This window comes from Fusarium phalaenopsidis (assembly GCF_050370095.1).
Source record: "Fusarium phalaenopsidis strain FUZ10S chromosome Unknown contig_32286, whole genome shotgun sequence".
In the NCBI taxonomy this organism is placed as follows: domain Eukaryota; kingdom Fungi; phylum Ascomycota; class Sordariomycetes; order Hypocreales; family Nectriaceae; genus Fusarium; species Fusarium phalaenopsidis.
In genome coordinates this window covers 3,569,877-3,596,016 of record NW_028145413.1, presented here as the reverse complement: position 1 = coordinate 3,596,016, position 26,140 = coordinate 3,569,877, and the positions used below count along the sequence as shown (strand labels likewise).

The 26,140-nt window shown below is 52.5% G+C and overlaps 10 protein-coding genes and 1 non-coding gene across 11 annotated transcripts; 5 read left to right on the top strand and 6 right to left on the bottom strand.

The window, feature by feature from the left end:
* Nucleotides 1-3,315: 3,315 nt before the first annotated feature.
* On the bottom strand, nt 3,316-4,032 carry LRP88_03398 (uncharacterized protein; the record flags this gene model as incomplete). Its single annotated transcript, XM_083240018.1, has 1 exon — nt 3,316-4,032. The coding sequence occupies one exon, from the start codon at nt 4,030-4,032 to the stop codon at nt 3,316-3,318; it is 717 nt and encodes a 238-aa protein (XP_083105148.1).
* Nucleotides 4,033-4,068: 36 nt separating this feature from the next.
* LRP88_03397 (uncharacterized protein) lies at nt 4,069-4,758 on the bottom strand (the record flags this gene model as incomplete). Its single annotated transcript, XM_083240017.1, has 2 exons — nt 4,069-4,346; nt 4,455-4,758. 2 exons carry the CDS (start codon nt 4,756-4,758, stop codon nt 4,069-4,071), a joined length of 582 nt encoding a protein of 193 aa, XP_083105147.1.
* Nucleotides 4,759-5,637: 879 nt separating this feature from the next.
* LRP88_03395 (ankyrin repeat-containing domain protein) lies at nt 5,638-8,321 on the bottom strand (the record flags this gene model as incomplete). The annotated part of the gene is made up of 4 exons (XM_083240016.1): nt 5,638-6,340; nt 7,404-7,514; nt 7,565-8,020; nt 8,071-8,321. The coding sequence occupies 4 exons, from the start codon at nt 8,319-8,321 to the stop codon at nt 5,638-5,640; spliced, it is 1,521 nt and encodes a 506-aa protein (XP_083105146.1).
* Nucleotides 7,131-7,216, top strand: LRP88_03396. Its single transcript has one exon. It is a non-coding gene; the product is annotated as a tRNA-Lys (tRNA).
* A 776-nt stretch (nt 8,322-9,097) lies between the features above and the next one.
* LRP88_03394 (Hsp70 family protein) lies at nt 9,098-11,268 on the bottom strand (the record flags this gene model as incomplete). The annotated part of the gene is made up of 8 exons (XM_083240015.1): nt 9,098-9,430; nt 9,478-9,736; nt 9,790-9,887; nt 9,939-10,041; nt 10,162-10,333; nt 10,385-10,451; nt 10,570-11,152; nt 11,201-11,268. The coding sequence occupies 8 exons, from the start codon at nt 11,266-11,268 to the stop codon at nt 9,098-9,100; spliced, it is 1,683 nt and encodes a 560-aa protein (XP_083105145.1).
* Nucleotides 11,269-11,701: 433 nt separating this feature from the next.
* Nucleotides 11,702-12,750, top strand: LRP88_03393 (uncharacterized protein; the record flags this gene model as incomplete). The annotated part of the gene is made up of 2 exons (XM_083240014.1): nt 11,702-11,828; nt 11,882-12,750. 2 exons carry the CDS (start codon nt 11,702-11,704, stop codon nt 12,748-12,750), a joined length of 996 nt encoding a protein of 331 aa, XP_083105144.1.
* A 945-nt stretch (nt 12,751-13,695) lies between these two features.
* LRP88_03392 (uncharacterized protein) lies at nt 13,696-14,768 on the top strand (the record flags this gene model as incomplete). The annotated part of the gene is made up of 2 exons (XM_083240013.1): nt 13,696-14,254; nt 14,305-14,768. 2 exons carry the CDS (start codon nt 13,696-13,698, stop codon nt 14,766-14,768), a joined length of 1,023 nt encoding a protein of 340 aa, XP_083105143.1.
* Nucleotides 14,769-15,333: 565 nt separating this feature from the next.
* LRP88_03391 (saccharopine dehydrogenase (NAD+, L-lysine-forming)) lies at nt 15,334-18,052 on the top strand (the record flags this gene model as incomplete). The annotated part of the gene is made up of 5 exons (XM_083240012.1): nt 15,334-15,621; nt 15,673-15,693; nt 15,743-15,840; nt 17,228-17,600; nt 17,660-18,052. The coding sequence occupies 5 exons, from the start codon at nt 15,334-15,336 to the stop codon at nt 18,050-18,052; spliced, it is 1,173 nt and encodes a 390-aa protein (XP_083105142.1).
* Nucleotides 18,053-19,982: 1,930 nt separating this feature from the next.
* LRP88_03390 (RlpA-like double-psi beta-barrel-protein domain-containing protein-containing protein) lies at nt 19,983-20,998 on the top strand (the record flags this gene model as incomplete). The annotated part of the gene is made up of 2 exons (XM_083240011.1): nt 19,983-20,540; nt 20,591-20,998. The coding sequence occupies 2 exons, from the start codon at nt 19,983-19,985 to the stop codon at nt 20,996-20,998; spliced, it is 966 nt and encodes a 321-aa protein (XP_083105141.1).
* Nucleotides 20,999-21,604: 606 nt separating this feature from the next.
* LRP88_03389 (uncharacterized protein) lies at nt 21,605-22,630 on the bottom strand (the record flags this gene model as incomplete). Its single annotated transcript, XM_083240010.1, has 1 exon — nt 21,605-22,630. The coding sequence occupies one exon, from the start codon at nt 22,628-22,630 to the stop codon at nt 21,605-21,607; it is 1,026 nt and encodes a 341-aa protein (XP_083105140.1).
* An 878-nt stretch (nt 22,631-23,508) lies between these two features.
* Nucleotides 23,509-25,357, bottom strand: LRP88_03388 (general substrate transporter; the record flags this gene model as incomplete). The annotated part of the gene is made up of 7 exons (XM_083240009.1): nt 23,509-23,809; nt 23,857-24,040; nt 24,090-24,285; nt 24,336-24,390; nt 24,441-24,810; nt 24,860-25,276; nt 25,333-25,357. The coding sequence occupies 7 exons, from the start codon at nt 25,355-25,357 to the stop codon at nt 23,509-23,511; spliced, it is 1,548 nt and encodes a 515-aa protein (XP_083105139.1).
* Nucleotides 25,358-26,140: the final 783 nt, after the last annotated feature.

Here is a 26,140-nt window from a genome sequence, read left to right as displayed (position 1 = left end):
GGCACATGGGCCCCTGTTCGGGCCGATAGCCAAGAGGTGTGCCAAGAGGTGTGTGGCGGTTCCTATCTTCTTAACCGCGTTACGCGGTGAGATGCTGTGCCAATTGTTAGTCAATCGTGTACCTTTTTTTCTCTTATCTCCTTGGCAAAAGCTTGCCCGTTGCGAAAAATGCTTTTCCTGCCAAGTTGCGTCGCAATTGAAAGACTTGCTTGACTGAAAAGATCAACATGAAGTGAACAAAAACGAGCAAGCCACGATCCACAATAAAGAGAAGATCTTTTCCCACGCCACGATCGTAGCTGAGAACAGACCAAAAACGGTCCCCATCAGACGAGAAAGAGAGACATTGGAAGCCAGGCAGCAGAATTTCGAGGCTCTTGAATGGATGGACGGTTCCCGTTGACAAGGGGGGTGTGGGACGGCAACTAACGACACTCTCTACCTCTGACATCAGATTAACGAGGGGGTCTCTATTTTCTCTGTGATTTCTGAGGGTGAGTCTGACGGCATGCGTCTCCTGTGTAGTGTAGTACTGCATCCGTTTCCCGGCTGGGCATCAAGATAAACGACCACCTTCTCGCCTTCGACTGCTGATCACGACCGTATACGAAAAAAGCCCTGCGCCCAACTCTTTCCCTGAAACAAGGAACATGGGAGACAATTGTTTATTCCCGTTAGTAACGAAAGCGGCTGATCTTGGCTGCTTGGCTGGAGAGTCCGTGTCAAACAAGCGCAAGGCAGCAGAATAAAAAGACCCCACGAGTCATTTTTCGCATCTTGCAAGCGAGGGAATGTCATTGGTGAAACTTTGCGAGCGGGATAACCTGATGCGGTTGTTCCCATTGAATAAGCTCACATGGTTTTGTTGCTGTCCTAGCGCCCTCCAGTGGTTGTGGAGGGTGTATCGGTGAAGGTATTCGCCTTTGAATCCTTCACCAGCCACTGGTGTCATGACATGGAGATCCCTTTATGGATGTGAGGCTCGAGAATATCATTTTATTCTCACGGGGACTAGTTTAAACCATCGGCCGTACTCAATTGTGTTTAAACCTTTGATCCTGATGCAACCATGTCCATGAATACATCGTGGCCGTTGGTCAGATCCCACCAACATCTTGAATTGACATTTGACTCAACCCCGGAACAAACTTCCCGTCCGCTCCATCTCCGGTCCAACCTCTTTCAGCCATGGAGACCTTAGTGGCGTGTTATCATGGCCCAGATCTCGGGGTTAGATGTCGGGGTTTCCAGACCAAGAACGCCTTACGCTAGCTATCCAACCACTCACCATGAGAGAAATGCTTCAGCCTAGAAATTGAGGGGATTTAATCGGAGATGAATGCTAGCGCGGGCGTTCACATCGAGGTTGATCGGGCGTTGGAGGCGGGTTGAATATCAAACGCCTCCCGGGTGGACGCCATGTCGAGTTTGGCAGCTCGAATTGAGTTTGACTTGTAGGAGCTGTCAGATCCTTCGAGGTTGACTGAGAGAACGGTGAGACATGGCTTATTCGAGTTTCCTTCTTTGATTGTTGATTCTAAGCGAGGTCGGGCATCAAGGTGTTCTTACAACGTAGTAGTCACTCCCAGACAATCTCACGATGGCTTCACCCTTCCCCTGCGTTGGAGTAACTCTCCCCTGGCCCATTAATTGGAGTATCATGACTACTCAGGGGGACATCACCCACAGGAACAAAGTCCCCTGACCGTCTCTCGGTTCTCGGCATGTCAACCGAATCCCTCGCCCGTTCCTCGAGCTAAAGACATTGAAACTCCAAGAGAATTAACATCCTACTGGTCCAACTGATGCAGCCGCACATGGACGTGGTTCTAGATCCCTCCCGGAGAGCCGCACTACGTTGCATCCCCTACCCCTGCAACTTCCAGGCAACCGAATTAATTCTTCTTCTCCCCAACTTCTTCTTTTTTATTCTGCTGCCTAGAATCTCTCTCCATACCGCTTCCACATCTTGCGGGGTCTCCGTGCGGAGTTGAAGTTGGGGAAGCGATGCTTTTCCTTGGGCTAGACTCTTTTCCTCCTTCCTTGTTTGACTTGGTCTTTTTCCATCAGGTCATTAAGAAACAGGCTATGACATCATTGCCACTACGGCCAAGTGCCGAGTTCCTCGTCTCCGCTGTGGCTCACCCTTGTTCGCCCATGTGGGGAGCCCTTGGCGCATGCCGTGATAACATGATCCTTCTCAAACGACATGAGAAAGGGCGACAAGGTGAAATTTTACAAAACCTCGTCTGACTAGCTTACCCCCTGGTGGGGATTTCATATTGGGCTTGATATCAGCTGAGACCATCGTGACACTTCGGACTTGACCGCTGCAAGGAGGGAGTAAAGTGTGAGCATGGATTCCTGCTCAAGCAATCTCCTTGTGTCGTTTTCTCTTTTTACTCTTGTCTTGCAATTATCTTTCTGCTGACTCTCGTGCTCTCATATTTCGTTTGAACTGGGAAGGCAATTTAGTATAAGTGTGTTATAAAACCAGAGAGGATATACAGTAGAGTGACTGAGCATGGTTCATGTAGAGCAACGGAGGATGATCCAAGGCAATGAAGTCTCTCCTAATTCTTTATATAATACATAAATACTTTATGAAGATTAATGTATCCTTATTAGTATCAATAGTCTAAGATAGTGAAGCCTACTTGATATCATGCAATACCTCAAGACTAGGTAATCCAAGGTGATAAGGGCTCTGCCGAGTACTGGTTCTGGCATAAAAAAATGTTCAGATTTGCAATATCCGTACTAGCTTCACTAAGAGATGAGAAAAAAGAAAAACCAATGCCAAGTTCATATCATACCCGTTCCTTATGAAATAGCCACCTCACCGCCACACATGTCGCACAGTATCCACGCCAGGAACAGTTGAGCACATCAACGAGAACTCAAGGGTCATCTCTTTCTACCTGCTTCAAGTATGTTCGCCTCGAATTTAAGAAAGCTCCCGTTCCACCTCTCAATGACCCCAACCCAGATCCAAACCTCCTGGCTCAACTACCCTGGATAGTAGTCAGTAACACCCTGAAGCTGAGTTTCCATTGCAAGGTTCCCATTAAGAGACTCCCGGTTACCCTCACTGTAATGGCCTATTGTGCCAGGTTTCGTACAACATTTTCCAAGATCTTACTTCACGGCCTCATGAAGCATCGTGTACAAAAGATGAGCAATCAATTTACATCAGCAACAAAGCTCACTATGAAAAACAGACCAATGCACCTAACTACGCCTCTAAGCGCCTCAAACTCCCAATGCTAAACCATGAAGAACGAAAAAAAATCCCAGGGGTATCTCCTAACTCCATCAACCCTTGCAGAACCAAAGACAAACAATGGGCTTCGCGCCCGGCTCCCCAGTCCTGTCCGGCCCCCAACCAACATCCTTGATCGTCTTCTTCAGCTGCTCCTTCTCGTCACCAGCAAAGCAGAATCCCTTGTACCACTTCCCGTTCCCACCAGCGTAGACCTCGAAGCAGAGGTTCTTCTTGGGCACCGGGTTGGTGCAGCCGAATCCCTTGAGCAGGTCGCCCAGCTTTGTCCCGCAGGGGACGTGAGAGGCGATGAAGGGGATCTGCGTGTTCTCGGGGAGCTGCCAGGGAGGTGTCTTGCTCTTGAAGACGTGCATCTTGGCATGCTCAGCAGGGAAGAAGTAGTTGTAGCCAGGCTCACAACCGACTCCACCGGAGGAGTTGGTCATCTGGGCGGCTGGCATGTTCGTGTCGATGGCGGGGTGAGGTTGAGGTTGTCGAGGGACATTGCCTGTCCCGTTGGGCTGGTAGGCGAACGTCTTCTGAGCGTAAAACCCACCCATGGGAGGTTGCATGGGGTAGGTGGGCGGGGCGAGGTGGCTGTAGGGAATGCCACCGGTGTAAGTCACGTAACCGTGGTATTGAGGCGCGGGTCCCCCGTAGTGAGGGATGTATGGCTGCCCCTGCGTCGGCATGGGGGCACCAACGGGAGCAAAGGTAGGACGAGCACCAGACGCATCGCGTCCAGAAACGGGGTTCCAGCCACCGGACATCGTGACGAGGTAGGTCGAGGGAGGAAGGGGAGGTCGTCAACACAAGGGCTGCCAGGTGTGAACCCAACGGCGAATCTCTGGATCAAACGAGGCTTGCCAGTATCCAGGTACTGGCCCTTGACGCGTCGGGTCCCAGGTCTCGGGGAGGGGAGCGTAGTTCGCGGGGTAGGAATCGACAGAGGGCTCGACGTATGGCGTACTCTCGTACCAGTAAGGGTAGACTTGGCGAACTTCGGGGGCAGGAGGAGCTTCGTCTCGGTATCGATGAGGGAGACCAATGTTGAGATCGTCTTCTGAGCCGGAGGAGTAGATGTCTGGACAGCCATCAGAAAAAGGGGAGCTCGAGGAGGGTACTGGGGGTTTATATAGACCAATTCTGGGAGTGAATGGTCTACATCCCATGTGCAAGAAGCAAGACGTACCTGATGCTGAATCCGTGTCCTCAGAGTCACTCAGCCCAACCTCAGACGAAGCACTCACGCTCTCACCATCACCGCTCTCCTCGTCAGAGTCGACCTCGACGTCCAGGTGACCCGCAAAGATCTCTGTGCTCCAGACGATGTTGTTGTCACTGTCGTAAAAGGCGCCCACGATGATCCAGGCCCAGTACGGAGAGTCGCGGGAGGCTTGGAGGTGCTGGGTGATGATGAGCTTTGTCGCGGGCGCGGGGAGGTTGACGTCGTTGATGGTCCTGCAGCGGAGAGGTGCGGAGGCGGAGCTGGACATGGAGGAGGATCGTCTGAGGCAAAGAGAGGCTTTGGTGAAGAGCTGAGAAGGCTGATGAGTGCTCACGAGGAGAGGCAGGAGACCAGTAAGACGAGGCTGTCCAATATATAGTTGGCTGAGGCAGAGGAATGGACATGATCAAGTAACGAGTGTTGAACCATGATTCAAGTCAGAAAAGAGTCAAGACGGCTCGAGGTGGTGAGTGTCTGTCTTTTGGGGTCGAGACAACCCATAAACTACAAGTGATTCACCAGTCATTACGTCAAGAGGGAGGGCATCCAAGGGAGGGGCTTGTCTAGACAAAGGCTAACAAGAGTCTCAAGAAAGCAGAGCCGGGCGCGTGGCACTGGGCCCATGTCATGTCTGCTGTGATACGCGGCCGGACCGGTACCATGGTGCGTCACACATGAGCATGGCACGCAGCCCGCCCATCACTTGACCGGGCGAAAGACTCTGGATGGGTGAGGCTCAAAGAGGGCCCGTCAGCCTGTCAGAGCCTGTGAAAGGTTGGTTCCTTGAAACAAGAAGCCTGCATCTGTAATTGTGCATGAGATCGGCGGGTCTTACTGGGGATGGCCCTGTTGTGAATTGACTGGTTGAGAGCCTGATTCAGGGCCGTAAGCGTCACAAGCTCAACCAGCTGATAACAAGTCAAGTTGAAGAGCAGAGGTAAAACATCAATTCAGACTAACTCCGTGCCTGCTGAGTGAAAAAAAAAAGGTCGTGATATAGTAACACAAGAAAACATGGCGAATCGCAGCTTGCTAGTAGAAACGTGAATCAAGAATGCATGTGTGCACTTCAGCCCAGCCGGTGAAACCATGACATCGCATCTTGGCAAAACAAATCATCACTGAGTAACCCTCCTCCCCAAATACCTCATTCATCGTCACTCGTGGGGTCAACGACTCTCAGTCCAGCGCCCTTCTTGGCCGTCTCAATCTCCCTCTTCTGCTGCTGCCGCTTCCCGACCTCGTTGACCAAACCCTTGAGGTAGACCTCGGCCTGGACTGTCGCGCTGTAGGCAGCCGGCGTCCAGTTCCAGATGTTGCGCTTGTGCATGTCTGCGCCCGCCGCCAGCAGCGTCCGCAGCACCAGCAGGTTCCCGTTCCCGCTCGCAAAGTGCAGCGCCGTGTTTCCCTCGACGTCGGAACGCCGGACGGCATCGTAGGGTCCGCCTGGGACGTACGTGAGGAGCAGCTGGAGGATGGTGTCATGGCCGCCCAGGCTAGCCTCCATGACAGCATCGCGACCTCGAATATCGCGACGAAGGATACACGTCTTGTCGTGCTCGCAGAGGAGGTGCACCACTTCGGTGTGTCCAGCAGCCGCGGCGAGCATCAGCGCCGTCTGATGGCTCTCATTGAGGGCCGGGCATGGATCTTCATGACCAAGCTCTAGGAGTACTTCGCATATCTCGCGGTGGCCTAGCTGAGCGGCCAGATGCATGCTGGAATTGGAGAGGCCCGAGGGTGACGAGTCTGGGTTGAGGAGTAGAGAGGGATGGTTCTTGAGGATTCGGCGGAGGAGGGTGGCATCGTTGGCATGGATTGCGCGGCGGACACGGATCGACGGCTCAATCCTAGGAGCAAGTTTGGTTAATTACTGATGTGTCTATCGCATCTTGAGCTTCTCACATGATGGAGGACGACTTGTCATGGCGGTCGAGAAGGCAGCGCAGAGAGCATATCGCGAGTGACGCAAGCGGGGGGAACGAAAGGCGCGATATACCAGAGACGAGAAACAAATGAGTCAAAGAATGATAGAATAAAGAAAGAAGAAAAGAGAGAGACGGCCGGGGAGGAGAAGCGTCTCTAGCGAAGAGGAGAGAGGAGAGTTTGTGTTGATGATAGCAAAGCTTCCTTCAGCTGCGCCGCCCGCTCTCAGCTCTCGTCTCCAACCAAAGCGAAGCGACATCATGAAACAATGGGCGGGCAATTCCCCCACACCCTCAGCGCCCGCTGTTGCTGCCCCCCGCCGCGCTTCAGCGGCCCACAGTGGATGGACGCGTCGCAACCCCGCTGACGGTAGGTAAGCTTCCAAAGTTACCCTACAGAGAAGGTGTTGTTTTGTTGTTTTGAGTCAAAGCGATTGAATAGTTGGGCTGTATTTGGATAAGCCTGTCGTCTGAGTGTAGAGATACTACTTTTCTGTGTAATTAGGTGTTGCCAAGTATTGGTTGCCCAAAGCAACTGAACTGTTACTCAATCCAAGCTTCGAATCTGGTGTACCTGAAGATGATGTCGTGCCTTGGCGGGCAATCTATGCTGAGTAAGAATACTACGATTAGAGGCAGCAGCCACGTATAAGACAGCTTACTGGCTCCTTCCTCCAACACCATCTCACGACGGGCTTGATGCCTGGGCGAAGACGCCCGGTTAGCTCAATCGGTAGAGCGTGAGACTCTTACTCAGAGTACACGATCTCAAGGTTGCGGGTTCGACCCCCGCATCGGGCTTTTCCTATAAATTCTTTTTTTGCTTCATTCAATGATCTTTGACGCTGAACATTTTTGCTGCCAGTGTCATTCAAATGTTGTCATCAGTGGGCATGGAAGGGCACGAGGTGTACTGTTTCCTGATGGCTATTAAGCTACTGTTCAGTGGCATTCTCGTACTTAACACCCTGTCTATTTCTCGTTCAACTCATGACTCTTCTTAATCGCCTTGTTCTTCCCCGTATCAATCACGACAGCCGGATCCTCCTCATCTCCCTTCCTCGTAACCTCATTACCCTTCTTTGTCTTGATTGAAGTCCTGGTCTCTGTCAGTATCACATACCCTCACACAAATTTGGGGTCTCTTACTCTTCAGCCTTGACGTCTAGCACCTTGCCCTCTGGCTCCCCTTGTCCCCACTTCCAGCTCACAGTCTCGCCCTTCTTGGGACCCTTCTTTGGAGTAGACTCGTCCTTGTTGTTTGGTGTCTTTTCGTTCTTTGACTTGCCGTTTGATGTCCTGGATTCCTTCGGCTCGTCCGCATCCTCTTCGCTTATCTCCTCTTCTTCCTCGTCCTTGGTCTCTGACTCTCCCTTTGCAGTCTCCCTCTTCTTGTTTGGCCCGGACTGACTTTGAGTCGTCTTTCGCTTGTCACCGGCCTGCTTGTCGTCGTCGTCTTCCTCTTCCTTCTCATTGTCCCCCTTCCCCTGAGCTTTGAGGAAATCGTGACCCCAGTTCTTGAGCGATGCGTACGACTTTGTCTTTTTAACCTCCTCGGCCGACTTTTCGCTGTTGCTCTTTGTCTCTTGAGCGAGATGACGCTTGCTATACCACAGTTAGCATCGCCCTCAACAGGCTGTAAAGGACAATCCTACCAGTAAGAAACAACCTTGCGCATATGCTCAACCTGCTCGTCCGTGTACTTCTCAACCTCCTTCTTGGGATTCTCCTTGAGAATCTCGACAATCTTGCGTCCGCTGTCGTGTCCGACCGTCTCGCCGTTCTCATCCTCCTTTGGCCAACCTGCACTGTTGGAGTCGTCCGACTTGAGCCACTTTTCCAGCTCAGAGGCCGACATGTTGACGAGCTCGTTGAACTCTTGGATGACTTCGTCTTTGCCCTTCATGTTGGTGGTTGAACGATGTCTCTAATCAAGGTGGTTGAAGTCGAGTTGTATAGACCAATTTCTCATTTTGATCAATGTCAATTTCACCAACCCATCGCAGACTTTTAAAGACTTCTTACATGGCTGTTTTCGGTGTCGTCATGACAGCTCCCCTGACCATCACCGCGTCATAGAAAAATAGCTCCATTGGGGGAGCTTGCCGAGATCGACATTAGCTCCGGAACCAAAGGCTGGCGGGATCGAAGCTTGTTTTGACCTTGTTGTCTCAGGAACGCGAATCGAATCGATGAACGCATCATTTATCCCCTTTGTTGGCCCATGGGTTGAGGAATGTTGATGAACCATGGATGCTGAGGCTGAGACCCGGGTAGAGGAAGAACTGAGACACCAAAACAGCACAGAATGGCCAAACTATTTGTAAATATTATATTATCATAAATAAATTGATAAAATGAGCTTTCCGGATTTAGATGTCTTCTCTCTGTCTCTGTCTCTCTCTCCCTCTTATTTTTCCTAAGATACCATTTTTAATTCCCCCTTGGGAAGGATACAACAATATCTTTGCCCTGGCATCTCGTTTTTGACTCGCCTGGTGTGGCCAAGAACATGATAGTCTTGTCTTCAGGATCTTGTTGTCATGATCAATTAGTTCTATTATCCATGAGTAGCACCCGCTGTAAACTGCAAACCTGGTATCCCTTCTGCGCCAACACCGAATAAACAACGCTCCCTTCAATACATCATCAACAAGCCATCAAGTCATCACATAAACTCCTTCAGTCCATGTACTTTATCTGAACATTCTGCACCTCCGTATTGGTCCCCACCCGCAGATGCCACTTTGGTTGACCCCCCTCAAATGTCATGGCTAGCGCAAGGTCGTCGTACTTCCTCCAGCCCTCGGAAGGATTACCTACACGCTTCCACTGATCGATGGGTTTATCCCAGTCGCACTCGATCTGACAAAGGATCTTTGTGCCTTCGCGTCGCGTGGGCGGTTTGGATTCGCGGCTGTATCTGATGGAAAAGATGCATTTGGGTGGGAGCTCGTCTTGGACGTATTTTGTGTAGGGGACCTTGACTGGTGAATGGCGTAGTACTTCCTCACCCTATTACAACGTTAGATACCTCGTCATAGTTCTTTTATCTCACGTACCTTGACTAGATACCACTTCATCCGATATGTAACGTTCCTCCCCTCTGCATCTATCTCCACCTCGTCCTTATCCTTGTCAAAGTCGTTAAGATATTCGATGCTGCATCTCACCGCAATGCCGTAGCTATATCGTGACCTGCGAGAAGTGACCTCGGGGAGAGACCTTAGAATCTTCTCCTTCTCTTGACCAGGCGATGCGTGGGTGATGATTCCGTCTCGTAGCAACCGCATAACACCACCAGATGCTACGGCTGACCACCTGAGTGACTGTCAGTCATGGGCCCTTTGATGAAAGGGGACGTGAGTACGAACCGGGAATGGGGCCGGAGCACCGTAATGTTCTGATATAGAGCTTTGAGTTTATTGTAAATGTAAGGAGAGTCGCCCAACCCGCCTACAAGGAAGATATGCTACCGCCGTGTCAATCTCAATATGATCACGGCACACAAGACTATACTCACATTCGGCCTTTGGCCCGTCGCCTGTTTTACTCGTCTGAGCTGCTCGCTAATCAACATCCGAATGCCAGTATACGACTTGTCAAAGAAGAATCTCATCTCCTCGCTGTTGGGCGTCAGCTAGGCTCAACCGCAGCCTCCAGGTAAGACTTGCCTGGTTAATCGAAACTCGGTCTTTTTCCTCACCCGATTCCATGCCCTGACTGCCTTGATGGGTGCATCAAACACGAAGTCGGGTTGCTCTGGCTGGCCGTTGAATAACCTCTTCGGGTTCATCTCCCATCGCGCCATGAAGGATTGGTATTCGTCACGCCCGAGGTCGTTAATCTTGAGGCTCGTCTTTGTGTAGAGATGGTTTACGAATGCTTCGTCGATCAATGTCGCCCCTGCTAGCTTGCCTGCCAATTGTCAGTGTATGGCGACTGAGGCTCTGCGCGAACCCAGCTTACCGTCTCCGGTTACGCATTCTTTGACCTGATAAGGATTCGTAGAGTTGATCATATAGCTGATGACATCCTATCTTGGAATTAGACGAGACTTTGTCAATTGAGACGGACATCACATACAACTGTACCACCTCCTGCGTCGCAAACGACAAATGAGTTTCCAGCCTGTCAAAACAATTAGACATAACCCTGTCATCTGCATCTTTCAGACTTGCCGCAATCTCTGGAAGACTCCTCCGCTCAAGTAATATCGACAGCGCCGCAGCTTCAGGTTCCTGGATAAGCTCCAGAGTCGTATCGCCGGCATGTCGGTATTCGAGAATACCCGCTGCTTGCGCCGCTCGTCTCATGGCCTCTTCGGCATACGGCGGCCAAATGGCGGGCACCGTAATGGCAACCTTGAACGGCAGACCGTCGAGCATCTTCGTCCCAAGCTGGGCCAGAGTATGCTCCCAAAGCTTGGATAGGAATATCGCAACCACATTCTCGGCCGATCTTCCGCGTTCTCGGAGCTGTTGTCTCGCCTCTCTCACGTATACTGAGTCTTGTATAGTATCCTTGCCGATGTCTTCTTCCCTGAGGAGCAGCATCTTGAACCACCTCATGGGCTTCATGCTCGGTGCCACCTCATAACCCCATTTGCCTGTATCAAGATCGAGCACGCTGGGAACTTGGACTGGATCATTGTATCCGACTTCGCTGCCCGGATATCCAGTGATCGGAACAATCGAATCGGGAAATGTCGAGACTGCGTACGAAACACCCGAGTACCTGTTAATGGTTAGTCCATCGCCATCGAAAACAAGAAGCAGTCCTCACGTCGTTCCAAAGTCAATTGCGATTGCCAAGAACGGCCCCGCAGAGGCCCGAATTTGGTGATAAACCATTATCGCAACAGCATCAACGGTCAAAGATGACGATAATGGGAGAGATTGCGTCGCGAGAGGAGAAGTAGGTAGAGGCTAGAATGCAACTACGCAATAACCAGGTAGCAGCCTGCCGTCTCCCTTGCCGCAATCCCTATAGCCTTGCCGAATGCCCCCTCAGCGCTGACGGATGCATGAGTGCGCAGGCGGAGCTGAAAAGGCAGACTCCCACAAGCGTGAGCGAGTGCTGCTAGCGAACGATTGCCTTTGGCTTCTAAACGGACCTGGGTGGCGCTGCAGGTTGGTCTCAGCCCCCAGTGTTGGCTGCGCCTAGAGACATCCTGAGCGCCTGTTGCCGAGGGGAAACGTTACAGTGTCTTCCTCTTCAGTAGGCGGTTGCACGCTCCTACAGCGATCACGCATCTTGGATCAGAAATCATTGCCCAATATCATCATGAGCCGAACGAGAAAAGAGAGCGAGGGAGTCATCCTCGTCATGGGCCCAACGGGAGCCGGGAAGAGCTACTTTATCAACAAGCTCAAGAGAGGCGGGGCACAAGTAGGACATTCACTCCGAGCCGGTTGGTGTATTTTGCATCTCTTTCAGTCTTGCATCTTGCTAATCAAGAAACAGAGACGACGAGATGCCAGGGCGTCAATATTGAGTTTGGCTCAGCGGAAAACACCAGAGTCATCACCGTGGTTGATACACCTGGCTTTGACGACACGCATCGTTCTTCTGCAGAGGTTCTCTCTGAGATCACAGAGTATCTGGCGACTCAGCACGCCATGGGCATCCCCACCAAAGGGGTTCTCTATCTTCACAGGATCTTGGATAACCGGATGAGTGGTTCTGCGATGACGTCTCTGGGCCTATTTCAAGACATCGTGGGCGATTCCGCTCTGAAGAATGTCATCTTGGTTACAACCATGTGGAACAAGTTGCGAGCCGAAGACATAGCGGAAGCCGACAGACGCGAGCAAGAACTCCTCGATGACTTCTGGCGACCCATGATCGACAACGGCTCCTTCGCAACTCAGTTCCGTGGCACCAGCGACAAGGCTGCAGCGCTCGTTTACCACCTCGCCGAGAAGCAGAGCGTAGTTCTCAAGGTCCAAGAGGAAGCCTACGAGCAGGAGAAGGCGGTCGTCGACACGTCAGCTGGGGCGAACCTGAATCACAGCCTGCAGGAGGACGAGGAAAAGTACAAGAAGCGACTGAGGGAGCTGGAGCGAAGGCTGCGCCGGCAAGTCGAACTAGGCGACAAGGAACGGCAGCGAATCGTTCGGAGGGAGATTGCCGCTGTCGAGGCTGTACTCAAGAGGCTGAGCATGTCCCTAGACCACCTTGCGGACCGTCAAGGATCCAGGGCGCGCATCAGACGGTGGTACAGAGAGACATCGGTAAAGATCCAGGAAAACGGAGTAGGGATGGCCTTTATGGCGCTGGCAGCCGTCTTCAACATCACCGTGTCGGTTGTGAGACTCGTGGGTGGTGTTTGAGGGTGACGAATGCGACGGTTTGCCGCGACCCTTGCGCGTGTCTCAGTCTTGATTCGCTCAACGGCAGCCACAGCTGACCGGGTGCATAATCCGCCATATCACCCACGGCTAGGTGCATCCAAGTCCAGCAATAAGATAACGAGAATTGGCAGCCTGCTGTTGATTAGGCCGATGTGTGACTGCCGACTGAGCTGCCACATTGATCCAGCTCAGCCTCCGCCAAGGTGCACCCTCGTCCGCCCTGCCGAGAGCCTTGGGCTGCTTTGGCGGACCATGGCGACCCATCTCAACCTAGTTCGCATCGACCTTTGGGAGTTATGGCACGGAAGCCTCCGGGGCTGACCTCTTGATGAGAACGACTCTAGGGCCCTCAGTTGCCCTCGTAGTATGGACAAGATCAACATGAAGACCACCAGCAGAGATGAGATGAAGAAGCAGGCTCCCGGGCCTGAGTCCCCTCGTACCTCACCCCCAATGAGCCCTGGGGCGTCGCAACCTCAACAACACGATAGACCAGGAAGAGAACGCATCCCCAAAGCAGCGACTAATGGAGTACGGTCACAATCCGCTGAACCCAGCCGGATGCCATCGATCTTTAGATCGATGTTCAGAAATGCAACAAATGTTGCGAGGAGATACAACGACAAAGCCAACACCAAATACGACCATCAAGGCCAGATTGATCCCCCCATAAATGGAGTCAGAGATCCGAACAAACTGAATAGAGGTGGTCGCCCAATGCGGAGCAACTCGTTCGCCCATCCACCATCCAAACGCCGACATTGGCAGGGTGAACCCATCTCAGGACCCGGCGAGAGGATTTCCCCGAGAACAGCAGCTGGGAAGACCAACCAGGATGATGAAGACATCAGCGACGGGATCACCGCAAGAATTCTAGCATCTCCGAATCATAGCGATCCTGTCATTAGCCAGATCAACGCGACGATGGAGGATGACGATGACCAAGCATCTCCCCCAAAGTTGGGGCCTGTTGAGTCTGGCACATTCGACGTCCAGATCAACCCTGGAGGCACAGACAAAAAACTGAGCGAGCTCCAACAACAACTCGACGACAAGGATGAGCTCATACAACATCTGAAGAACGAACTCCAGAAGAAGGAAGAGAGTCTCGCATTCATGCGAAAGAAGGCGGCGGATGCAGCGGCCAAGGCGGCAGATATGCCACCTGCTCTGGTGCTTCTGCGATCAGAGGAAGAGCTAATCAACGGGTGGAACGATCTGGCTCACGAGATCAGCAACTTTGTCAGGGGCTACCTCAAGAACGTGGACCGGAAGAATAGAGAAAAGTGGACGGCAACGAACAAGAGAAAGCTCAAGGAGATCGCCCCCGGCTACAAGAAGATCGCAGCCGACTCGAAGCACCTGCACTGGTTGATAGAAGCCCTGATATGGAGGTTGCTATACCAACACATCTTTGGAAGCTCAACCAACGAGGCGCCCATCGCCTGGGGTGGCCGGTACGGTGATCTTCTCTCTGAGTTAGGTATGTATAGGATGGCTTTCGTCAAACCTCATACTTACAACTGTTCATAGGCAGCGCTCTCATGGAGAGTCTTGAACAGGAGGATGAACGATTTCAACGTCTCTACCACCACTGGAAGGCTCTGAGCACGAATCTCTTCGACATGGCGGGCTTGCAAGAAATGGCAGAGGCGCGGGTGAACAAGATCATGGAAGTAATGGGTGGTGCATTGGGAGATCTTCTCTCGACCTCGGCGGCCAAAGACACGCTCTATCTCAAAGCCCTGCTGAGCATTGTCCGCAACGCCACGTCTCTTGACCGGTCGTTCTCGGGTCAGATGAAGTGGTATCTAGCGTACTACCCACCGGAGAGGCATGGCACCGAGTCAAGGCCAAGGATCAGGTTTGCGACGAGTAATACGCCTGCTGTGAGTGACAGGTTCACTGTGCGGCCGGCTCTTTGTCGCGCTGGGGGTGGTGGTGGGGAGATATACAATTCCTTCAAGCCGATTGTGAATCACGTGGTGAAGCCATAATGAGGAGTATGGTGGATCTTTGAGGAGTATTGGGAATATTAGAAGGAGTTGAGTTAAGTTGGATATTGTATCGCGAAGAGCGAATCTCGGAAAGATGATGTACGGAGTACAGAATCTAGATTAATTGCTGCACCCCACTAAGCCCAAAGAGGAACTGCCCCCACCGCGGGGTTCAAGGCCAGGGGAGCGGGAGCGGGGCCATTTTTCGCCGCTGTGAGTAAGTGCTTGAGGCCGATCCCGCATCCCATTCCAGACTGACACTTTTTTCTGTGACTCAAGCACACAAGACATCCTAGGATTGAAGCTTGGCAGGCACAGAATCGTTCGACTTTACGTGTATACAAAAGCTCTACCTCTCCCATCTGTGAGTCCTCCTTTTTTTCTCCTCTTCAATCTCTTCATCCGCCTCAATTGAGCTCTTCCTCGCTTCTACCCCTCCGTTCTTAGCGTCTGCCCCTCCGTGATACCCTCAACATTCTCTCCGAACCTCTCCCCCGCGAACTGATCGCAACAACTCAATTCAAGCTGCTAACAGCTCCCGAAGCTTTGAATCACAGTCGCAAACATGTCTGACTACCCAGCCATCCTTCTCCGTGCCGAGGAGAAGCCCCTCGAGCACCGCTCCTTCTCCCCCGCTGTCATCAAGACTCTCGTCTCCGCGGGTTACCCTGTGTCGGTCGAGCGATCCTCCACGGATCCCAACTTCAAGCGAATCTTCGAAGACTCCGAATATGAGGCTGCTGGCGCCTCTCTCGTCCCTGCTGGCTCGTGGCCCGACGCTCCTGCTGGAACTCTGATCCTTGGCCTCAAGGAGATCCCTGAAGAGGATTTCCCTCTTAAGAACGACCACATTGTATGCCAAACTCCCCATACTCTCTTAGTGCTTTTAACTAACTTGACTCAGTCTTTCGCCCACTGCTACAAGGTCCGACCTCCGGCTTCGTCCACACCTCTCCTGAACTAACACTCTATAGAACCAAGGAGGATGGGAGAAGGTCCTGAGCAGATTCCCTCGTGGCGGCTCTGTCCTCTATGACCTCGAGTTCCTCGTGGATACTGAAGGTCGAAGAGTGTAAGTCTCTTCCAATTGCACCATTTTCATCGGATTTGATGTTGTGGTGTTGAAGTTTCTGTCTTTACCCTTGCTCCTAATACTCTGGATATCTTGAGACGGGAAGTCCCTTTTCAAGAAGAGAAACCGAATCCGCTTCCGAGAGAGGGGTAGAAAAACCTCTATCTCTGAGAAATCCTGGCTTGTATGCCTTGGTTTTCATGCCAAGAGAGGGCCGAGGCTTGGGAGCAGGAGAACGGGCTTGCGCTCGTCGAGGAGGCCAACTTGGAGACAGCGGCATGCAAGTCTCTTCCCAAAGGCTTTGAGGTCAAGCTTGGGCAGTTACATGACGCCATGGCCGATTGTAATGGTCTCAAAAATCACCACAGGGTTCGCTCCTTTTAGCGTGGTTGACATTGGCAAGACACCAGACACGCTTTGGCTTTCATGCCAAGGGAGCTCTTCGCCTTTACCTCCAAGGAGCCGGAGGAAACTCGCAAGAGGAGAAAGCTCTCCTGGGGAGGAAACGCTCATGAGGATCTCTTTATCGTCAGAGAGCTCCTTCATGCGAAGACTGGGCTTTATGAGTAGGAAAACCTTGGCTTCTATGCTTGGGGGACCCTTGGCTTCTCCCTTCATGAAGTTTCTGCCTCAAAGGAAACTTAGAGGGGGGAACACTCTCTTGACAGAGTCCCTTTATGCGAAGGCTCTGGCCCCAACGAGAGGAGGAACCTTGGTCCCTCCCTCTAAGGATCTTCGAGCCTCTGCCGCAGACCAGCCTTTCCTTCCGAGCCTCTACATTGAGGAGCCTTGGACATCGGCCACTAGAGAGGAGAACCCGAGAAGTCTTGGTCTCTACTGAAAGGAAATCAGTTGAGAGCTCTGGCTTGCATACAAAGATAAACTTTGAAGGAAACTCTTCTCCTAAGTGGATCTTCGTCTGAGAAGCCTCTGCCTTAAGCGAGCCTCTGCCCCTCACTCTGCCTCTTTGCCTCCTTATCTCTTTGCCCCCTGCCTTTAAAGAGTGTCTCTGCCTCTCCATTTACTTGTCTGCCCTCCTCCCTCCCTGCCTCTCAGGAGTCTCTGCCTCATGAGAGGAGAGCCCCCCTTGACTTCTCTGTCGAAGTGAAAGCTCCTTTCGCCTGCAGGCGAAGGGCCTTCAGCTTCTGCCTCTATGAAACTCTACCTCTTCGAGAAGGAATGCCCCGAACCCCTTGCCTCTCTATCAAGGAGGACTGCCTCTTGGCAAAGCGCATCTGTCTCAAGAAAGGTGCTCTTTTGGCAAGGGAGCTCAGACTTCCTCCCAAGAACCCCCGCGCGCCCCACATCTCTAGGAGATATGAAGCGGTTTCATTCCGCAATATTATCTCTGCCACTTAGTTCTCAAGCCCGAACTAACGAACATTAGGTCCGCGTTCGGATTTCATGCTGGTTTCACAGGAGCAGCCTTGGGTCTTAAGACACTGCAATGGCAGCTCGCTCATCCCGGCGAGAAGCTTCCCTCCGTGGGCACTTTCACTGACGGCCGTGGATACTACCTCAACGAGGAGGAGCTCGTGAACCAGATCCGCGAGGACCTCGCATCTGCAGAGAAGGCCTTGGGCCGCAAGCCTACCGCCATGGTTCTTGGTGCGCTTGGCCGATGTGGCAGAGGTGCCGTTGACCTGTTCCTCAAGGCTGGCATTCCTGAGGAGAACATTACCCGTTGGGATATCCAGGAGACTCAGGCACGAGAGGGTCCTTATGAGGAGATTGCTCAGCACGACATCTTCCTCAACGCTGTAAGAACCCCCGCGTCACTGCGAGAGTTGCAAGGACACACAAAGCTAATTGGTAATAGATCTACCTCTCCAAGCCCATCCCTCCCTTCGTCAACGACGAGCTTCTCTCCCAGCCCGGCCGCAAGCTGAGCGTGGTCATCGACGTCTCTTGCGACACCACCAACCCCCACAACCCCATCCCCATCTACTCCATCAACACCACCTTTGACGACCCCACTGTCCCCGTCACCGTCAAGGACGACCAGAACACCAGCCCTCTGTCCGTCATCAGCATCGACCATCTCCCCTCGATGCTTCCCCGTGAGGCCAGCGAGGCCTTTAGCGAGGGTCTCAAGGAGTCTCTTCTGACTCTTAACGAGCGCAAGACCTCCCGCGTGTGGGCTGACGCCGAGAAGCTCTTCAACGAGAAGGTCGCTCTCCTCCCCGAGGAGCTCAGAACCAAGGAGGTTTAGATGTGACGGATTCCCCTTTTTCGTTGCCTTGGGTTCATAGACGGGAATAGAACGCTGCTGAGCGACGCGGTTGATCAATCGCAAGCCGTTTCACGATGAATCTTGTTGGCATACAGATCGCGCGAGATACAATTCAGAGAGAAAACTTGACGTTGAATTAATAGAAATGAAGCTGATGACCGGCGAGATGCAACTTTCAGGTGCTTCAAGCCTTGACTGACCAATCAACACGCATTAGTGCTCACAGCTTCGTACACGATATGCATGCGCCTCTAAAGTGCATTAGATGATGAGAACCGATATTTGACATGCCATTTTGGGTATCGTGCATGTCACCAAGGTCGTCATTCCGAGATTCCCATCTGTCTTTCTGACCAATTATATAAGCCTCATTCTAACACATCCATGAAGCCCTTTTACTATGTGATTCTTACTAGGATACATGTACAAGATTAAGCATCCGTTGAATAGTCAAGTTCAAGTTGCAGGCTGCTGCCGAAGGCACCCACCCCGAAGTATGTGGGTAGTTGGCCTCGAGCATGGTTCGCGGACCCGTTACATCCGCGTGTAACAAGGAACATGGACCAGGGTACGACATGGGCCGAAAAGATACTCGATCAGGATGGATGCGTCACATAATGACCAGTGATGTGCGTGACAGAGACACTGGAAGGTTGGCTCACTCTGTAAAGTGCTGACCGGAATGCATTTCTTAGAGATGGTGCATAAGGGGCGTATATTTACGAAGCAATGTTAATGTCAACGTCAATGCCCTCTGGGGACAGTTCACTATGCATAATTCCGAGTGACGTAGCTTCACGTTGCTGTCAGCGATAGGCCAGATGTTCAACACCAGACATCAACTTCGAGGTGCGATACCCAAGGTCAAGGGATGGGCGTTGAGGAATAGGAGATGAAGTATCTCAAACAATAACATGCCCGACTATTTTTCCGGGGAAAAAGAAGTCAATTATCCCTCGACTTCTCCTGAACATCCTCTGTCGAGCAACATACGATACAGCCTCAACAGTTCCCAATCCAAAACATGCTTCTCGAATATACCGACGAACGGACAACACATAGATGACAATCAGCCTATCTCGAAACTCGACGAAACTGCACCCTTGACCTATATGAGCCAAGACATGACATGATCTCCGTCCAGGTAAAACGACCTCAGTCTTGGCGTTTCCAGATCGACAGTTTCACGCCAAAACATTCTCGAGAAAAGGTGACGAAATATATAATGAATCGGTAACAATTAACTTGCGCAAAATTCTCTCAGACGATGTAACAATAATCTATCTTTCATTTACAACCGACAGTCTGTTACTCTAACCTCGGCATCTTTGCCAAGGATGCTGTGCCCCAGAGTAAATTGTGCCCGTATTTTTCAGATTGAAAAAAATCTGATGACTCGTCGTCCTATCAACACTCGATGCCTCCCTACTGCTCGAGCCACGGACGGACTTTACTTCCCACTTCCGGCTGGGGCCACCGTTTTCTGTCACATCGGGCCCCCCTGCCTCAACCATCCCCGTCCCTGCACGGTCTGACAGGTGTGAGCGGGTTCCTGAAATTGGAGGGATCATGAACCTGTGTCAGCCCTACCAGAATGGCCTCAGTACTTGACATGAGCGAGATTGGCTTTCAAGCAGGGGTACTGCTCTCATAATAAAAGACGTGTTGAAGAAGACGAGACATCCCGACTCTTCCGCCTTCTTCAACTCTGCAGTGTTGTGTTGTTCAATAAGTCCCTTCATTCACCAGTCACTCTTTTCTGTAGTTGAGAGTCTTGACGATCTCTCAGCTCGACCACTCTTTAAACTCATCTATTCGTGTACCTCTTTTTGTGCGCTGCTACTCTGAATCCCTTGGCTAGTTCCAGGATCGAAAAATCATCTATAGTACCCCCCTTAAGTCGATCATCATGAAGTTCCTCCTCCCCATTCTCCTCGCCGCCCCGGCTGTCATGGGCCGAGCCTGCAAGGTTCGACACTCTCACTCTTCTCAGCCCGTTGAGGCCCCCATCAACACCCAGCCTGCTGCCATCGAGGTCCCCGACAACAACAACAACGGCGCCATCGTTGTGAGCACCACTGCCGTCCCCGAGGCCGTCATCTCCCAGCCCGCCGTCGAGCAGCCCTCTCCCGATGAGCAAGACAGCCCCGTCGTCTCGGACTCTACCCCCAAGACCACCCTCGTCACCTCTGTGGCTCCCACCACCCCCAGCGCCAGCTCCGTCCCCGAGACTGGCTCCGGATCCGACTCTGGTTCCGGCGCGTCCGAGGATCTCGGCGGCTCGGCCAAGACCGGCTCCTCCACCTTTTACGGTGGTAACCTCGCCGGTGGAAACTGCATGTTCTCCACTTACACTCTCCCTTCCGGCATCTACGGAACTGCCTTCTCTGGCGCCGTCTGGAACAATGCCGCCTCTTGCGGTGCCTGTATTGAGGTCACTGGCCCCACTGGCACCATCAAGGCCATGGTAAGAAACACCACCCCTATTACAAGTAACTCTCATACTGACTCCTCCAGATCGTTGACCAGTGCCCCGAGTGCGAGGAGGGCCACCTCGACCTCTTCCCCGACGCCTTCACCGCTGTCGGCGGCACCGACGGTATCGTCCAGACGTCTTACAAGTTTGTCAGCTGCGGCATCACCTCCCCCCTGTACCTGCACAACAAGGAGGGCACCTCTCAACACTGGTTCTCCATCCAGGTCGTCAACGCCAACGAGCCCGTCACCAAGCTCGAGGTCAGCACCGACGGCGGCAGCACCTGGCAGGAGACTGAGCGCAAGGACTACAACTTCTTCGAGAACTCTGCTGGCTTCGGTGTCGACTCTGTCGATGTCAAGATCACCAGCAAGACGGGCAAGACCGTCACCGTGAGCGGTGTCGGCGTCGAGGCCGGCGCCAAGTTCGAGGCCGACTCCAACTTTTAAAGGAAGATAAAAACGGCGTAAAAGGGAGATTCTGGTAGTTGAGCGGCTGGGATTCATGTGTAGAATAAGGTCGGGTAGCTGGCTGCCTTGACCTCGAGTCTCTTCGGGCCCTTGTACATAGCACTGATACCTGTAGCCAACTGCCAGTGGGCGTTCTAGCGTGGGAGCTTTATCTTCATGTATAAATTTCACAGCAGCCTTGCTCCAGTCTTGTGTCAATCATCTATTGTGTCATGAGGCTCTACGGAGAATACCTAGGTAAACTACGGAGCTACCGGAGCGAATTGCGCAGGGTAGTGGAAAAGGAAAAGACATAGGAAATCCCAGAAGTAAAAGCAAAACATCAGTTCCGAGCTCACATGAGGCCTCATAACCCCTGGCTCATGTCCGGGTCGTTTCATGGCCGCCCTCGTCTTTGTTATCCGCAACCCACATGCCCTGCTTCTTGTTGTTGTTCATCAACGCCAAAGTCTCCGAGAATCAATATCTAGCAGCCATGCTGGAGATAGTGAGGGCATTCACCCTGCACCTCTTTCCTGGCGTTGTTAGTCCCTCTATTGATCACTAGGGGTGCTTGCTTGGACTCACTAGTTGAACGACCAACATTCACCTCTTGTCAGACACACGCTGTGGGACGACAACAAGGCGACCATTACCATGTTGCCAGGCCTTGGCACGAATGATCTGCACCTCTCGCTTGCAAATGACCTGGAAGTTGAGTTCCTTCAAGGGCCCCAAACCTTGCAGGTCGTTGGTGATTTTCATGACGAAGCATGGGTTCCTGGCACCTTGGATCTTGGGGTCATTGAAGATGGAGCCACCACCTTGCTCGATCCATCGATGGATTCTTAGTGTGTTCATGTCCCGGTCGCATGGTTCGTCTTGCAGGTCTTCTCTTGGGGGCAAGCAATTGTAGATGGCCCAAAGGCATTTGGGCTGGCCATTGCTTTGGACTTGAACGACCACTCCGAAGCCAGTGGGCTCCCATGCTCCATCAACGTCGCCATTGCCACTCATGTTTCGCGCTGCCTTCCAGTCTCCGACAAAGACGCAGAGCTCTCCGAGTTGCGCAAAGACAAAGTTGGTCGGCGTCTGGCTAGGATCAAATTGGGTAGAATCCGGCACCGATCGACCATTGTGAGACACAAAAGCCCGGTTGACAAGTCGAGTGAAGACCCCCGGAAACCCCGTCGGTTGGACAGGAACGTTGAGGTTAATGGCAAGGAGACTCTCGTGCATCAAGCCAGGCTCGTCCGGATAGTCCAACCGGGCTTCGTCCCAGGTTGGCCAGAGAAAGGTCGAGTTGGGCTGGGCAGCAAAGCCGGTAATGCTGCCTCCGTGTCTGGCTGTGCCCAGTACGAGCAGAGGGTTGTTGGACATCTCCATGGTCCAGCAATATTTAGCCAGGTCTTCACTGCCGGCAAAGTTGGTTCCTCGAACTCTATCAAAGATCTCCTCGTCGGACATGCGGTATCGCGCCCTGTCGGTGTGTCGGCCAAGCCACTTCCTGGACCATTTGAAGTAATCGCTGAGATCTTGTGGGTTGGGCCATTCCTCCTTGAGGAAGCGGGTGTAAGGTGCGCGATTGGCTAACCCGGTGGTGAGCTTGTTGCGCGTTCCCTGTGTACGCAAGTACTATTTGTAAAACGCCTCCTCTCTTTTGGTGAATGAGTTGATGAGCTCTTGGTCAGAGAGAGGATGATTGCCGGAGGGAGGGGATGGCATTGTGGTGAGGGTAGAGATCGCGAGGAGTTGAGCGATCGAAGAGGAGAGTTGAGCCGGGGAGTGGGGAGAGAAGAAGCCGTGGAAATGCGGAGAGGGAGGTGGGATAACGGTTTATTTATGGGAGAGAAGAAAGCACAACCCCTCAAATTTTGGAGATTGGGAGATTGATGAAGAGAGCCGTGGCTGTCTGGTGTGCGTGTTCGGAGGAGAATAGTGTTTGTTTGACAGCACTCCTCTCACCGGCGCGCAGTGAATCACCATCACCAGGAGCGCCTGAAACCTGTGTTGGGACTGGTGGCATAATTATGCCTGACAGTATGAAGCAAACTGCGGGATAATTACGGTAGGTATTTGTGCGACGACAAGATGAGTTTTGGCTGCTTGTACAGTAACTTATGACTTTAGAGTTGTGTGATAAAAACCTTCGACATGGAGGATTGGATTGGGTGATGGGGGCTGTTGAGTCGATTGAACAAGCAGCTACGGCCCCAGTTAGGCACACATGCAAAGTGACCAAGACAGGTACCTATCTATGAAGTCGTACAAACACTTTTGCAACCCCATATTCATTGTAGACAAACACATCTAGGGATCTGTTATTGCTGTCAGGTGCCCATCAATACAAACAAGCCATGAGTCACACCACGCATGCATGCTTGCAGCTGATCAACTTTCTTGCTCAATGTTCTTGTTTGCAACGTTGACCATCTGTATTGAAGAAAAGTCTACCGTGCCCTACCTAGCCACTCTTGAAAAACAATACCAACCCTCAAATATTGCTAACATTAGGCGGTCTCAGCGTGAGCCGTCTTCTCCTCGTCATCATCTCCTCCCTTGAGGGCGCCAGTACGCTTGGCCTCCTCAACCTTCTCATCAAACCCTCCGCTCGCGACGGTGCTGCGCCAGGCAGGGACGTTTCCATCAAACAGGAGGTCGACCTCCTCCAGGGTCTTGCGCGATGTCTCGGGGTAGCAGAAGAAGGCATGGAAAGTCATGGCAATACAGAAGGTGCCAAAAATCATGTACGTTTGCCATTTGATGTTGGTGAAGGAGGGTGGGACGAAGAAGGCGAGAGCAAGGTTGAAGCTATTTATGTCAGTGTTGTGCGGCTAAACTCTTGTGAAGTGACTTACACCCAGTTTCCGGCAGCTGCGAGACTGACACCCTTGGCACGGTACTTGAGAGGGAAAACCTCACTGGCGTAGATCCATGCAACGGGGGCCCAGGTCAGGCCGTAGACTCCGACAAAGATGTAGGCCAGAGCAATGACGGCCTTAGCAGGCTTACCTTGGATAGCCCACTTGAGAATTTCGTTGCCTTGATACCGTGTCAGCTACTGGAATATAGAACATACTAACAAACTTACCATCGACACTTTCGACAGGGTAACCGTGGACAGCCATAACAGCTCCGCTGGTGAAGTGGAGAACACCACAGATGACAGCACCGATGATGAGAAGCCATCTACGGCCGAGGCGGTCGATGAAGGGCAGGACGACGCCGGTTGTCACGAGGAAGATGACATACTGGATGATGGAGGATGTCAGAGCAACGTTGCCAGTCTGTTTGTCAGGTTAATCCGTGTTCTCATTCAGGTGTCGACATCACTTACCATTCCAGCCATATTGAAGATGTACACGAGGTAGTAGAGCATGACGTTGCCGCCCCTGAAACCAAGTTAGCATGTTAACAAAGTATCATCGAGGACCAGACTTACAGCAACTGCTGCCAGATCTGTACGCTGACACCAACCATGGTGCGCTTCCACACACCAGGGGCAAAGAGACCGAGGTATCCAATGTCCTTGGACTCTCGGGCGATGCGGACAGCCTCGCGAACCTCCTCCATCTCTGCCAAGACGACAGGGCTGTCGAGGTCACCGCCGGCGTGCAGGTGGGCAAGGTTGAAGTGTGCCTCCTCCCATCGGTCGTGCTGGGCGAGCCATCGAGGCGACTCAGGGAAGAAGAAGAGGCCACCGAGGAGGATGAAGCCGGGGATGGCTTGGATGCCCCAGGCAATACGGAAGGCCGCGGGGCCGTCAACGTTGATGGAGCAGCCATACGAGATCAAGTACATGATAAGAATACCTGTTGTTGTCAGTCGGAGTGCTTGCTGATACTAGAGTCAAAGACTTACCCCACTCAATCGACCACTGCTGGATACCGACAACACGACCACGGATATCGGAGGGTGCAAGCTCGGCGAGATACACAAGAACCTGAGAACTGGTGATACCAACTGCAAGACCGCTGACGATGCGGCCCACGATGAGATGGCCAACGTTCTGGGCGGAGCACTGGAGAACAGCACCGGCGATCCAGAAACCACAAGCAATCATGATAGCATACCGTCGGCCGAGTCGGTCAGCGAGAACACCGGCAAGCAAGGCGCCGATAAAAGAACCGGCAGACATGGAGGCAGTGATGCCGCCCTGCTCAGTCGATCCAGGGTCGTTAAAGTAGTCGCGATACTGGTCCGAGCCGATCCATGCGCTCATGGAGCTGATATCAAAGCCAAAGAGCATACCGCCAATGGTGCCAATGGCGGCAAGCGCTGAAGGGGCGTGTTAGTCAAGTTGATGGACAAAGTCATAATGGGGATTGCCTCACCGTAGATGTTCCAAATCCGATACATGGTGAAGAATTGGTCTCCTGGCTAGAGACTCAAAGACTCAATCAAAGAAGAGAGATTGATACTGATGCCGTCCCAAAACACTGTCCCTTTCGCCGTGTCTCTTGGTTCTTATAAAGACTTGACGGCATCCCGACTGCTCCAAGGGTCGCGCAGCTTGGACAGACAGGCGTGGAGCGCATGTAGAAGCGCACGTATAATATTGAAGCAATGAATGGGGCCGGTCAAGTCGTCTCAAACGTCATCCACAGTTTTTGTCGACGTTAGCCCCGGGGCACCGCAAATGGTCGAGGATGGGGGGATGGACGGGGTCCCCAGGATCGCCCTCCTTGGTTACCACGCTTAGATAGCGGCTTCGAGTCGTGGGATGGCGTGTTGGGTTCATCGGCGAGCCTCATGACTTGGCCCGAACCAACAGCTGCGAGCCAAGGTGGGCGCCCAGCCGGTAATGCTACCGGTAAAAGCCGCGGAAGGGAAGACGGCGTCCAGGGCAGGGGTTCATGGTTGGGGGTTTGGTGATGTTTCTGGGAGATGATGTGAAGTCTCTGTCGCGGTCTGGTGGGAGTTGAAGCCGCCTCTGTCAGCCTCCATCAGGTACCTCGGTGGTACCTGCCCACTGTTCCCAGATCGACCACCTGGGACATTACGAGGAAGGAGCACCTCAAAGGGATCAAGGTCAGCCCACGGTGAGCAACGAATTGGCCTACAGAAGAAGTCGGCGAGAATGATTCCGGAATGATATCATGGACAGGGTTCCTTGCCGTCTTCATGCACTGTCACCTTATA